The sequence below is a fragment of the Erythrolamprus reginae genome, chromosome 8, assembly GCF_031021105.1.
Source record: "Erythrolamprus reginae isolate rEryReg1 chromosome 8, rEryReg1.hap1, whole genome shotgun sequence".
NCBI lineage: Eukaryota > Metazoa > Chordata > Lepidosauria > Squamata > Dipsadidae > Erythrolamprus > Erythrolamprus reginae.
This window is the reverse complement of record NC_091957.1, coordinates 29,164,982-29,179,806: the sequence shown is the minus strand read 5'-3', so window position 1 is coordinate 29,179,806 and position 14,825 is coordinate 29,164,982. Positions and strand designations below refer to the sequence as shown.

Genomic DNA, 14,825 nt, shown 5'->3' with positions numbered 1-14,825 from the left:
CTTTCTGAAAGAAATCTGATAACAATGTCTTTTGAATCACCCCTGCGAGGACCAAAAGCCCAATGCGCTCTTTCAAATTCTTGCAACTCACATGTAACTTTGTTCTCAATGAACCACTGGAGGATTTCTTGAATAAGTTGTTTGCCCCCCCCAAAATCTTTGGGGAAGCCTCTCAAGCGTATGTTAGCACGGCGCTGTCTATCTTCAAGATTAATGATACGAATTTCCTGGCGAGATTTCCCCGCTTCCAGTTTTCCAATCCTTTGGTCTTGAGTTTTTGTTTGTTGTTTCAGTTCCGCCATTCCGGTTCCCAGTGCCGATAAATCTTTTTTCATCTCTTGGAGCAATCTGCCCATATCAGCAAAACCTTTAAGCAACGAGTCCATCTTCTCCTCCAGCTCCACAGCAGACGCCATCTTCGCTTTGTTCTTACTTCTTCACCCAACCGCGTCAAAAAGAGTTATTTACTTCAACTTTTAACTCCTTCTGGTGAAGTTTTTCGACAGTTTATCCAGTTCACTCTCCTCTCAATCCACTTTTAGTAAGCTAGAGAGGGTAGTTAAGGGTTAACTTTTATTTTTTCTTCTTCATATGGGGGAGCTTTCCCTTGGTGCGTCTAGTCCATCCGACGCATGCGTAGATCCCTCGTGTCCCGAGGTCATGTGATCAGTTCTGGAGACCTCACCTACAAAAAGATATTGATAAAATTGAAGGGGTTTAAAAACAGGCTACAAAAATGGTGGAAGGTCTTAAGCATAAAACTTATCAGGAAAGACTTAATGAACTCAATCTAGAGGACAGAAGGGAAAAGGGGGGACATGATCGAAACATTTAAATATGTTCAAGGGTTAAATAAAGTTCAGGAGGGAAGTGTTTTTAAAAGGGAAGTGAACCCAAGAACAAGGGGGCACAATCTGAAGTTAGTTGAGGGAAAGATCAGAAGCAATGTGAGAAAATATTATTTTACTGAAAGAGTAATAGATGCTTGGAACAAACTTCCAGCAGACATGGTTGGTAAAACCACAGTAACTGAATTTAAACATGCCTGGGATAAACATCCATCCATCCTAAGATAAAATACAGGAAATAGTATAAGGACAGACTAGACAGGAGGACTTTTTCTGCCGTCAATCTTCTAGTTTCTATCACTTTCTGAGAAGCAAAGTCAATGGTGAAACCGGATTCACTTAAACAACCATGTTATTCGTTTAACAACTGCAGTGATTCACATCACAAATGTGATGAGAAAGGTCATAAAATGGGGCAAAATTCACTTCATAAATGTCTTGCTCGACAACTAAAATGTGGGCTACAATTATTGGTCGTACGTCGAGGACTACCTTTACCCCAGACCTGAATTGTTGGCCATTCCCATCAGGGAGTTCAGAGAACGGAACACAGAAACGGATGAGCGAGAGCCGTATATTTCCCCTTAATAGATGTCCCTTGTGACTGACCGTTGGAGAGACAGCGGGAGCCGAATCCTAAGTTGCTTCTCTCCAATGTTTCCATCAGCAGCGTTGCCTTTTTGGGTAGCATCCATTCCATCGGTTCCTGTGAAACTAATTCATCATAGGCTGTAATGCGTAGAGCCGGGGTGGCGCAGCAGGTAGAGTGCTGTATGCTGTACTGCAGGCCACTGAAGCTGACTGCTAGATCTGCAGGTCAGCAGTTCAAATCTCATCACCGGCTCAAGGTTGACTCAGCCTTCCATCTTTCCGAGGTGGGTCAAATGAAGACCCGGATTGTGGGGGCAATAGGTTGGCTCTGTTCAGAAGTGCTATTGTTAACATGTTGTAAGCCACCCTGAGTCTAAGGAGAAGTGCGGCATAAGAAAATTGAATGAATGAAATGGCAAACTAATGCCCAGACAACACTTGTTGAAGGCGGGAAGCAACTCGGCACCGCCTATCAGCTGGGGCGATATCGCCCGGCAGCGCAAGAGTGCCCCAGAGGATTCTGCGGGCGGCATGGGCATTCTGGGAAATGTGGGTGGGGCTAGTGCCATATATCAGGGCCTGCTCCTCCCCCATGCTTCCTTTCATGCCGAGCTCGCAGCCCTGCAGACACCCACCCACCCTCCACTCAACCCAGGGCATTTCCAAAGGTTGCCTAGTGGGGGGGTGGAGTAGGATTTTGCAATCCTAGAGCATTTAATACAGATTGTTTTTTTGCCTACTCCATCGTAGATAAGTGAAATGGAATTGTGTTTATGGGGTGCATCTGTTTGTAAATAGGTTTTGATTCAACAATTGGATGTCTATATATTTGGTCACTATGTGGCAGAAACGGGGTGGAATGTGTATCAGTAGCAACTGTGTGTTCTCCTTTGGACATCTTTTGTAAGATGATTGGCACCACCTTTGGACAACTCATGCTGCCTAACCAGGTGGAGTGGTGTGAAGGGGGTGCCCTTGGGGCTCACCTACGTCATTTCCAGTTCCCGGTCATGGGGGGAGGTAAGCCCTCCCACATGCTGGGTGTGGCTTTATGGGCTGGGTGTAGGCAGGGCATGCCTCACCCTGGCCAGGCATGGAGTTACGCCCATTAGTTGCCCAGGCATGTTGTGTTCAGGAATCTCTGCCCCATTTAGCGACCCCTGTAGGTCTTTCTGTTAATATGTAATAAAGTGACCCCCTTTACCCAGCTTGGTGTCCGAGTGTTCATTTCCCGTCCAATGTAATTTGAGAATCACTGCCCTAAAGCAACTCTTCTCTGTTGCTCCGAAATTAACCCTGCCTTCTTTCCTTGAAAGGGTTTCCTGGCCCTCGTGGAGATCCCGGCTCAAAAGGACGGCCAGGAGTGGATGGACCGGATGGGCTGCCTGGTCCAGAAGGCTGTCCTGGTTTGGTTGGCCCAAATGGATCCCCTGGGGACGTGTTTGGGGCTGAACCAGGGTCCCAAGGAGAACCTGGCTTACCTGGCTTACCAGGAGATGATGGCTTTCCTGGAGATTTTGGCTTTCCTGGAACGCCAGGTAAGTTTTAAGCATCTTTTGTTTGGTTGTAAAATGCCAACTGAGGAATTACTGAAGTTCAGCAAGTCTGCTCATGGTTCCCTTTTGGGTGGGAAACTCTACTGTGTGTAGTTCGAGTTCAAAGAGTTTTTGAGTTCAAAGAGAGAAGATAGAGAGATTTAAATGGCCTAAATGGTTAGAGAAAACTATTGAAGAGAATACTTTTTGGATCTAGCTTTTTGGTTTCTCTAAGCAGACATTGATGGCTTGTCTTTCTGGAACAATCCATAGTGGCCTCATTTCTTATTATAGAAAAAAATCAACCTAGCTTACAAGTCACAGTGTCTGGCTTTACATGTCCCCCAAAAGATACAAACCACAAGTCCAAAATCATTTGCTAGTAAAATGTTGGGATAGAAGCCATGGTGGGTTCCTGCCGGTACGTCTGATGGCATGCTGCTCCATGGCTCTGGCACACGAGGCACGTTTGAGCAAAATTTTGTTTCCTGCAACTGTGCAGATAGCAAAATCTTGCACGGGGACACATGTGCACATGTGTTTCAGTGAGGTTTTTTGCGCAGGAAGCATGAGCGGAAGCAAAAAAAAACCCTCTTTGAAACACGTGCACACGTGCGTTCCTGTATGAGATTTCTATCACCTGCACCTGAGCCGCAGAGCTGTGCACAATTAGGCGCATCAGTAGAAGCATACTACTGGATAAGTTGCCTTTCTTTGCAGTACCAGGAATATGTTCTTCTTTCCTCTAAAAATGAATATTTAAAGGAAACATGAGCAAACAAACAAAATCAGCCAGCTATTGTCATAGCTTATTTATTTATTTATTTGGCATACTTTCGGGGGGGGGGGGAGCAAGTAGTTTGTCACTTCATTTCAAAGTCAATGTAAACAATTCATGTATTTATTTAGTTATCTACATGTATAACCAGAAGGTTATAGATATCTTCTGGAGGCAAGCTAATTCAATGGAGATGAGAGCAGACATCTGTTTACAAAAGAAAACCAGTTCCTCGTCCTGTAGTTAATGAGATAGGATTATAATGAAATCGCGTTCTGTCTTTAAATTAACATCCTCTTAACCTTGAGAGGGAGCCTACTAATCAAGAGTTGTGTTCAGATCAAACTATACCCCTCATTGTTGTGAATTACTTCTGATTTGAAGTAATTACATATTGCAAGATCCAATCTGTATCAGTCACTGGGACCAGAGCTTTAGTCTTCCTAGCTTTCAGAGTCCTGTTAGAGCCCATCTTCAGGGAATTTCACTCTACTGGTATATGTGTTTTGGACACATGTTCATATGTATTTGGTATATACCCTGATATCACCTAATAAAAAGACCAATCGGGCTTTTGAGTGCATGGCAATAAGGCCAAGCACTTATTTCAGGGTTCAAAAAAAATATAAGACATATAAGACAGAGTCTTATTTTGGGGAAAACATGGTATACACCTATATTTAACATAAGGATGCACAACTATTTCCATAGTGAGAACAACTATTGGCCAATGAGTATCAAATCAGGATCTCATTCAACCTTATGGGGCTGGAGGAAAAAACTGCCTTCATTTATATTTATATATAATTGAATCAAATATCATAAATAGGATTTCTCTACAGCTGGGTATAGAGTAAGCGCTTCCTTGCATCACTTTTAAACTGCATAGATGTTAAAAAGCCGAGGATCTCAAGTTTGTCACATCAAATTCACATGATTAGCAGTCTTCTGATATTTGAAGGGCTGTCACAGAGAAGAAGGGGTCAACCTGTTCTCCAAAGCACCTGAGGGAAGAATGAGAATTAATGGAGGGAAACTAATCAAGGAGAGAAGTAACCTAGAATGAAGGAAACCTAACAGTGAGAATAGTTCATCAATGAAACGGCTTGCCTCCAGAAATTGGGATGCTCCATTATTGGAACTTTTAAAGAAAACATTGGATGACCATTTCCCCAAAATGGCATAGGGCAGTGATGGCGAACCTTGGTTTGCTTGGGTGGCAAAAGGGCACAAGCGTGCATGCGTGATAGCACATGTGCGTGTCCACACCCATACTGCAAATGGCCTCTGCTCATGCTAGGCACATGCATGCAGGCATTATTCTGGTAGGCCCATTGGGCCATTATTCACCCTCACCAGGCTTGAGGAAAGCCTCTGGAGCCTGTGGAGGGTGAAAAACGGGCCCAACAAGCCTACTAGAAGTAAGTTCCAGTAGGACCGTTGAGTCCATTTTTCGTCATCCGCAGGCTCCGGGGGGGTTCCTCAAGTCTGGAGAGGGTGAAAACTGCCTTTCCCCACCTTCCGGAAGGCCGAAAATCAGCTGGCCAGCACTGGAGTTTATGTTAGGCAATGCCTCGCGTGCCCTCCGATAGGGCTCCATGTGCCACCTGTATCACGCGTGCCATAGATTCGGGCACAGAATCTCCTACGTGAGCAGGGGGCTCGGACTAGAAGACCCCCAAGGTCCCCTCCAACTCTGTCACTGTAATGATGCCCGAATCAGCCCCATGAGTTTTATTGAGCATCCAGGTAAGAGGAAAAAGAATGGGAGATGGATCATTTTGGTTTTTCAGGTTTTGATGGAAAGCCTGGCCTGCCAGGTAGAAAAGGAGCACCTGGAGAGCCGGGTCCTCCAGGCTTTGATGGACTGCAAGGACCGCCAGGCCCGGGAGGTCCATTTGGCATCAAAGGAAAACCAGGTCCGGTGGGAACAGTCGGCCTTCCGGGGTCACCAGGTATGGCTTGTTTCACCCTGGATGAAGGTGTGAGGCCTTCAGACATTCCCTCTGCAGAGCTTCCCTGCAGGTTGCCCACCTGAAACACAGCCTTGAGTTTGGTATTATTATTATTATTATTTATTAGATTTGTATGCCACCCCTCTCCGTAGACTTGGTAGCACTTTTCAGGGGTTCAGGCTTCTAAATTTATTGAGGAGATTCCAGAAATCTGAAGATGACATGAGAGAACAAAGTAGATGCCCAAATTCTCAACCAAATACATTGAGCCAGTGTGGGATACGGGTAGTCCTCGAATTATGACCATCATTGAACCTGGAATTACAGTCATTAGTCAAGATGCGGGTTGCCATTAATGCTGCAACTTCAGTTGTCTAGCGTGTGTGCGCATCCCCAGCGTGCTTTTGCTTCTGGGCATGTGCAGGAAGCAAAAACGTGCTGAAATCTCACGAGGGACACATCTGTGTGAGAGATTTTGGTGATTCCTTGCATGCACGGAAGCAAAAAATCAACAAAATCTCACACACACGAGTGTCCTCTCACAAGATTTTGCTTTTGGGCATGCGCACGAAGCAAAAAATGCAAACAAATTGGGGGAAAAGATGGTGGCACCCATAGGACGGCCACCGGAGTGGTTACCTGCAAATTGCGCAATCTGATGGCTGCTACCAGTGCGCAATCTGCCGCCACACCAGTAGCAACCCACTACTCCATTAACCATAGAGGTTGTTAAGCAGGTCATTTACATGATCACACTCGATTTTACAACATATTTTGCAGTGGTCATTATGTGAACACTACAGTCATTGAACAAATCCTTTTTTTTTCCTTGCTAGAAACCAAGGGAGGAAAGGCCAGAAACTGAAAAAACCTCACTGAAAACTGTCAAAGTCAAGTCATACTTACCTTTTTAAATTACTGTTGTAATTTTGAACAGTCCCTAAGCAACCAATCGTCAAACGAGGACTACATGTACAGTTTCACTGAAAAGAATGCAGGGGGAAAGCTGATGCATTGCAAAGGATTACATTAATGTCCAAGAATGTGTTGGGACACCATTTAGACCAGAGGTCTTCAAACCTGGCAACTTTAAAACTCGTGGGAGTTAGAATTCTGGGAGTTAGAAGTCTTAAAGTTGCCTTGTTTGGGGACCTCTGATTTAGACTCTGTAAGCCTAGCCCACCTCACGGAGGAAAGTAGGCAAAAGAAGGACTGTTAGAATATGTTTGACACCTTGAGTTATTTACAGTATGTAAAAAATAAAGTCAGGATTAAATATACAGTACAATGATACCTCGTCTTACAAACCCCTCGTCATACTATCTTTTTGAGATACAAACCTGGGGTTTAAGGGTTTTTTTTGTCTCTTCTTCCAAACTATTTTCACCTTACAAACCCAAGCCGCCGCCACTGGGATGCCCCGCCTCTGGACTTCTGTTGCCAGCGAAGTCCCCATTTTTGCACTGCTGGGATTCCCCTGAGGCTCCCCTCCATGGGAAACACTACCTCCGGACTTCCGTGTTTTTGCGATGCTACAGGGGAATCCCAGCAGCGCAAAAATGGGTGCTTCGCTGGCAACAGAAGTCCGGAGGTGGGGTTTCCCAGCGAGAGGAGCCTCAGCGAAATCGCAGCATCACAGAAACACGGAAGTCTGGAGGTGGGGTTTCAAGGACTTCCATGTTTTTGCGATGCTGCAATTTCACTGAGGCTCCCCTCACTGGGAAACTCCACCTCCGGACTTCCGTTGCCAGCGAAGCACCCGTTTTTACGCTGCTGAGATTCCCCTGCTGGGATTCCCCTGCAGCATCACAAAAACACGGAAGTCTGGAAGTGGTGTTTCCCATGGAGGGGAGCCTCAGGAGAATCCCAGCAGCGCAAAAACGGGCACTTCGACTGGCAAAAGGGGTGAGTTTTGGGCTTGCATGCATTAATCACTTTTCCATTGATTCCTATGGGAAACATTGTTTCGTCTTACAAACTTTTCACCTTACAAACCTCATCCCGGAACCAATTAGGTTCGTAAGATGAGGTATCACTGTATATATATTTTAAAAATACTGACCAATCTGCCTCAGATAGAAAGGTCATTGTGCTGACAACTTAACTGAAGATCAGAGCACTGTCTAAAAGGAGCTTTTTCATTTCATGATCATATCATTCACAACTAACTTTCATGATCCATATTCATTAATTTCAGGAAATCACCGTACCATGGAAGAGTTGCACCCCATCCATTTATTCTCATTCCTATTGTCCAGTGCCATCCTGTGATCTTCCTGCGCAACCAGAAACACACCCTGAAGATGCATTTTGCAACTGGACCTGTTTTTTCCCTTGAAAATGTTTCACTTCTCATCCAAAAAGCTTCTTCAGTTCAGAACTATAGTTCCCAAGCATAATAGGGAATGGAAGGAACTCATACTCCCTGCAGACGGCTGATCCTTTCCATCCTTTTAGAGGGTCTTTGAGAACACCTGATGACCCAGACAAACTTCCAAGTGGCCTCAACGATTCTCCAAAAGGATGCAAATGACCAGCTGTCTGCAAGGAATATAAATCTTTCTGTCCTCCACCATCCAGTCAGAGCTGAAGAAGCTTCGGGGATAAGAAACGAAATGTCTTCAAAGAAAAACAAGAAAGTCCAGTTGCCTCTTGAAAAAGCACCCTTGGGACAATCTCTCCCTTGCTCGGACATTTCTACCACCAGCAGCTGCAGCCCAGTTTTCACCTTCCTGTATGTTGTGTCTCTCCACCCAACCCCAGGGGACCCCATCCAGGCAGGAGTTGCTACTCTTGCTGCCACTGGTGTGCTGGGTGCAAAGCTCCATGTCCCCGCCAATGCGCGCATGCGTGTCCAAGCGAGATTTTGCTTCTGTGCATGTGCAGGAAGCAAAATCTCATGAGGGGACATGCGTGGAATATGCGCAAAAGCAAAAAATCACCTAAATCTCTCGTGCGCCTCCCCCCCACAGCAGACAGGAAGGTGAAAACTGGGCTGCAGCTGCTGGTGGTAGAAATGTCTGAGTAAGGGAAAGGTTGTCCCAGAATCTTGCTCGGACATGCATGTGCGCACACTGGAGTTGCAGAGATGCAGGTGCAGCTCAATTTTCACTACCGCTACGATGGCATTGAACTAGTAGAAACCTGCTACTGACCCCATCCATTCATTTGATGTAAGCTGTGTTGCGAAAGAGCTCAGTTGTCCCGAAAGTGCTTCTTCAAAAGGCAACTGGGGCTTCTTTAATTTTTCTTTCAAGACTTTTCGCTTTCTCCTGTTCTTCTGTTCCGAAGAAGCTTCTTCGATGAAAAGTGAAATGTCTTCAAGCAAAAATAAAGAAAATCCAGTTGCCTTCTGAAGAATCCCCTTTGGGACAATCATGACCTGGATGACTGAGTATCTCCGTAGAGAAAGAGCTCCGTTATTTTCCAAATCATTAACTTCATTCTCGGCCTTGTGCTTTCTTCCTGGTTCACATGTTTTTGTCTGTTTTTCCTCACCATGTTTCTCTTCCATTTGCCATCATCTCTCCATTTCTGATGTCACACTCTTTTGGTTTTGGGGGTTCTCCACATAGGCTGCCAAGGTGAGAGCAAATGCTTTGTAGCGTAAAAACTCTTGGACTAACAGCTGCCTAGCCTACTTCGCTACAAAACGTGTGCTGATTGTGATACCCCTTATTTCAACCCTGCAAAGAATTGTGGCTTTCATCTTTTTGGAAAGGGATTTGTAGGGTAGGATGGGAGCTGCATGTGGACTTCTCATCTTGGAGAAGATCTGTTTGTGTGGCCACTGAATCTGGAGAAGGTCCATTTGTCTGGACACTAAGAGTCAATGCCAACTCAATTTGCAAAGAATCACTCAGCCAGCACGGACTTCCACTGAATTTTATATCGTTGCTTTTTTCCACCTGCAAACATTTTACATTTTTTTTCTGGAAACAAATTGTGGCTTTTAAGTCAGAGGTCCCCAATCCCTTGGCCACAGCCCATTACCACAATTTATTCAGGCATGGAAATCATGGGAAATTGCATGCGTGGAACCATTCACCTGTCCTCCTGCCATCTCCTCTGGTCCACAAAGCCAGAAAGGTTGGGGAAAGCTGTTTTAAGTGATGTTTTAGTTCAGGAGTCTCCAACCTTGGCAACTTTTAAGACTTGTGGACTTCAACTCCCATAGTTCCTCAGGCAGCAATGTCTGGAAGTTGAAGTCCACAAGTCTTAAAGTTGCCAAGTTTGGAGATCCCTGTTCTAATCGATATTGCACAAAGCTTGTTAGGTTTTTATTATTTTTTGTTGCTGCCTGTCTAAACAAAAAAATCATATAGACCTTAAAGACTCAAGCTGTTGAATTCAGAAGCTAAAGTCCACCCTGTTGGGTTGGCTTTATCAGCAAAGTTATTTCTGGTGTTGTCAGCACAAGTTTTGTAGATCATTGTTTAGATTCTGCCTCAGTCATGCTTCAGCTTTTAAATTTAATTTTACAAAGTAAAAGCTAGATCAAATTGAGCTTGACTTCTAGTGACTGGATAGATATACTGATGATAATTTTATTGGCAACAGCCTCAGTGTCAATTGCCAAAGCTTTCTCCTGGAAGATGTTACAATTTTGCAGTCCAGCCCTATCCATTGGTGTCCCATCCAAACACTAACCAAAACCAACTCTGCTTAGCTTTTCCAAAATCAGATACAGCCAGTTTACTGCTGCAATTGCTGTGACTTCTTCGAGTCAGGCACAATTTTTATTTCATCCATGTACAAGTGACTATTTCCCTTTTAACATTAATAAGGTTTTCTCCACTGGAATCCAGCCCAGCCTACTGTCTAGAGCAGGAGTCCCCAACCGTGGCAACTTTAAGACTTGTGAACTTCAACTCCCAGAGTTTATTTATTTATTTATTTATTTATTGGACTTATATGCCGCCCCTCTCCATGGACTCGGGGTGGCTTACAACATTTCAATAAAAATATATAACAATATATATAAACACTTCCAAATCCAATTAACAGAATGATTAATTTAAAATATTTTTAAAAGCTAAAAATTTAAATGTCAAACATTCAGAAACATACTACAGTATCGTACACATTCACTGCCAGCTTGGCGGCATAAATACATTTTCAGGTTCTTACGAAAAGCAAGCAGGGTGGGGGCAGTGCGAATCTCTGGGGGGAGTTGATTCCAGAGAGCCTGGGCTCCCACAGAGAAGGCTCTTCCTCTAGGACCCGCCAGGTGACATTGTCTAGTTGATGGGACTTGAAGAAGGCCAACTCTGTGGGACCTGACCAGATGCTGGGATTCATGTGGTAGAAGGCGGTCCCGCAAGTAATCTGGTCCCATGCCATGTAGGGCTTTATAGGTCATAACCAACTGGAGAAACATGGGCATACCTTGGCAGGCCCATGACTGCTCACATGGCTGCATTCTGCACAATCTGTAGTTTCTGAATACTTTTCAAATAATAATAATAATTAATAATAATTTATTAGATTTGCATGCTCCCCGTCTCCGAAGGCTCGGTAACCCCATGTAGAGAGCATTGCAGTAGTTGTACCTCAAGGTGATGAGGGCATGACTGACTGTGAGCAGAGACTCCCTGTCCAATTAGGGCCACAACTGGTGCACCAGGTGGACCTGGGCAAACACCGTCCTTCCCACAGCTGAAAGATGGTTGTCTAAAGTCAGCTGTGGATCAAGGAGGACACTCAAGTTGCGGACCCTCTCTGAGGAGGTCAGAAGCTCCCCCCCCACAGGGTGATGGACGGAGAGAGTTCCTCAGACAATGAAGCTTTAAGTCTTAAAGTTGCCAAGATGGGAGATCCCTGCTCTAGAACAGAGACGGCGAAGCTTTTTTGGTTCACATGCCAAAAGGTGGTGTGTCCATGTGCTAGTAGATGTGCATGTGTGATGTGCCCACACCCATTCCCTCCCCCCACGCATGTGCACCCCATATACATTGTCCTCTGTACATGTGCACAACTCTCCCCCATCCCCGTGCATGCATACAGGCCTCACTGGAACGATGAAAAAATGGCCAAACAGGCAAAACAGAAGTTCAGAAAAACAGACCTCCGGTTTGCCCATTGTGCTGAAGCCCCAGAGTGTGAAAAACAGCACAACAGGCAAACCAGGTCCATTTTTCTGAACTTCCAGTTTGCCTGCTGGGTGGTTTTTCACACTCCGGGGCTTCAGGAAACCTTCCCCGAAGCCTCCAGAGAGTGAAAAGGCCCTCCCCAAGGCCGAAAGTCAGCTGGCTAGTGTGCACAGGTCACTGGAGCTGATACAGGGCAACACCTTGCATGCCCTCTAATATGGCTCCGCGTGCCGCCTGTGGTGTGGTGTGATTTAGAATGACAATAACAAGGGGAATGTGACACGCCAAGAAGTTTGGAAGCTTTCCTGAGTCATGTAGTTCCCAAATAGTAACTGATAAGCCTCAATTATCCCAACTGTAAGGGGTTTCACTGTTAGCAGTTATCTGTTGGTCCAGGCAGTCGCTTTCCTAGAGCTTTTAATCCTCAGGCAACTAATACTTTTTTTTTTTTTTACATTTCTAACCTTGTGTGCTTTAGAAAGGCTGCATGATTTCATTTTCCGGCCGCAGTTCAGTTAGCTTTATACAAAGAAAACGCTTTAGTGGTTAACCCCTTGAAAGATGGTGCAAGGATGGTAGGAATGTTGCCTTGGGAAGAATGTTCATGATGATGGTTTGGGTTTTGAACCATGCAGGACTTCCTGGAACAAAAGGACCAAGAGGAGATGCTGGGTCACCAGGTCCCGCCGGCATGAAAGGCTTCCCAGGTCTTGATGGCCTGGCAGGACGTCCTGGAGAACGAGGATTGCCCGGACCTCCAGGTATCTGGGGCCCAGAAGGAACTTCAGGTTTTCCGGGCTCAAAAGGTGATTTTTTATTTTGGAATTTATAACTCTGAGTTTTCATGAGAATTGTTGCCCTTGATAGGGGTCCCAAAACTTGGCAACTTTAAGACTTGTGGACTTAACTCCAGAATTCTTAACTCAACTCCCAGAATTCTCCAGCTAGCTATGTTAGAGTTCTGGAAGTTGAAGTCTACAAGTATTAAAGTTGCCAAGTTTGAAGACCCCTCTGTCTTTGATCTATGTTGGAATTTCCAGATTTGCTCTCAGGGAACCTGTGAGCTGGAAGACTGCACTCAGAAGATGATTGCAAGCAGTCTTCAACATACAACCACAACTGAGCCCCAGATTTATATTACTAAATGAGATGTTTTGTTAAGGAAGTTTTGCTCTGTTTTGTGATCTTTCTGTTGTCGCCCATCCATGTCACAGAACTGGTCACAGTTCTCAAGGATCGAGAGACGGGTGTGGGTTGGTACCCTAGGACCATGTACCTGGCACCCGAGTCTGATAGCAAGGAGGTCGGAGAGGATGTGGTGTCAGAGGCTGAAAGCCAACCTGGGCCTTCTGCACCTCTCGAGGTGCACATGAGTGACTCGGGAGAAGAAAAGGAGCCTTTTCTTGATGCCAGAGTACACAGAGTTACCAGAAAGCAAGAGTGGCTAAGCAAGAAGAGGTCTCTGCATGAATAGATGTGTGGAACAATTGGCCACGCCCTTAGGCTATTTAAGGTTGAGCCACATGATACTTCAGTGCAGAAGTCAACTTTCATTATGTTCCTGATGTCCCCTCGGATTTCTCTCTTGGGATATTATTATTTCAATGATGAATTACTAACTGGGGATTGGGCTCATAATCTCCGGGCTTCCTGCCAACTCAAAGTGAGTCAGTTAATGAGAGCTGTGTGATCAAAGGAAATATCTGTGAGTTTTGGTTTCTGTTTTGGACTTTAATTAGCAGCCGGCACCAAACAGACTTATTTCTTGCTTTCTTGCTGGATTCTAAAGCCAAACCTCCCTGCTCCTAAAAAATTAGAATTACATCTTAAATCTTTCTTAAAGCAGTGTGTGGGGGACTATTTCTTGGGGGGTTCATCGCTGGGACAAAACACATTCTTGCCACGGTGAAGAATCCCTGCAGTTGTGGCCTACAGGTGGAGCTCTTGCCTCACATTCTGGAGGTTGTGAGTTCGATCCTAAGTAGAGGCAGGTATAAGGGTCTCCTGCTTGGGCAGGGGGTTGCACTAGAAGACCTGTAAGATCCTTCCAACTATGTTAATCTGTTAGTCCTCAACTTATAACACTTAATTTAGTGACCATTCAAAGTTACAATGGCACTGAAAAAAGTGACTTATGACTATTTTTCACACTTATGACCATTGGAGCATTCCCAAGGTAACGTGAGCAAAATCCAGACAACTGGCAACTTATGACTGTTGCAGTGTTCCAAGGTCGTGTGATCCCCTCTAGCGACCTTCAGACGAACAAAATTGACGGGAAGGCCAGATTCACATAACACCCAGCTTACTCACATGACAACAACAGTGATTTTAACAACCGTGGCCTCCAGAGGAGGAGGGTCGAGGGTCCCAGCATCTCCCACAGCTGGTTCCTTGGCCAGTCCTTTCCTCTCTATTGCCCCTGAGTCTTTCCCACCTCCCAATGCCAGGAAAAGTGGTTGGCACTCCCAGACGCAATCAGCACCCCAATTGGGGTAGCTGGGTGAGATGAAAGTGTCAGGCCCCAGGTTAATATATGAATTCAAAGGCTGGCCTGACACAGTATGGTAGAAAGAAAATAAACCCCCACACACAGGGGAGTGAGAGATTATTCCACGTAGCACACATTCCTTCACGCAGAATCCAAAGTACTGAACACAGGAAGGAATTAGAAATCCCTGCATTGGATTTGTCCCCTTGTAGGTGTGGGGATATGAGATGAGCTTTTGACTTGGATGTAATCTTAAGGGACCTTAAGTTGGAATGAAACATGCTGAATCCAAATTGGCTTTGTTAAATAAATTGACTCTACGCTAAAGAAAGAAGACGTGGAAGTTCATTTATTTTCTCAGATGCTGGGTCTTGGTTCGCGTGATATTATCAATTCCAACTTGCCCTTCTGAGGGGTGCAAAAAGATTCCAACTCTCCACAATCTGAAGAATGGCAAAAGGGTTTGGAATTTCCCGCACCCTTCCCCCCTCTCTGCTGCCAGAACCAGACAACTTTGCAAAGGTAAAGAGGGGGG

General features: G+C 45.1%; 1 protein-coding gene across 2 annotated transcripts in view; it reads left to right on the top strand.

The window, feature by feature from the left end:
- The window catches only part of COL4A6 (collagen type IV alpha 6 chain), a 390,567-nt gene that overhangs the window by 313,576 nt on the left and 62,166 nt on the right, over positions 1 to 14,825 (top strand). For both annotated transcript variants that reach the window (XM_070759516.1, XM_070759518.1), the window contains 3 exons: positions 2,756 to 2,977; positions 5,546 to 5,707; positions 12,435 to 12,605. In XM_070759516.1, coding sequence (XP_070615617.1) covers positions 2,756 to 2,977; positions 5,546 to 5,707; positions 12,435 to 12,605 — 555 coding nt within the window. The remainder of the gene's footprint in view (positions 1 to 2,755; positions 2,978 to 5,545; positions 5,708 to 12,434; positions 12,606 to 14,825) is intronic.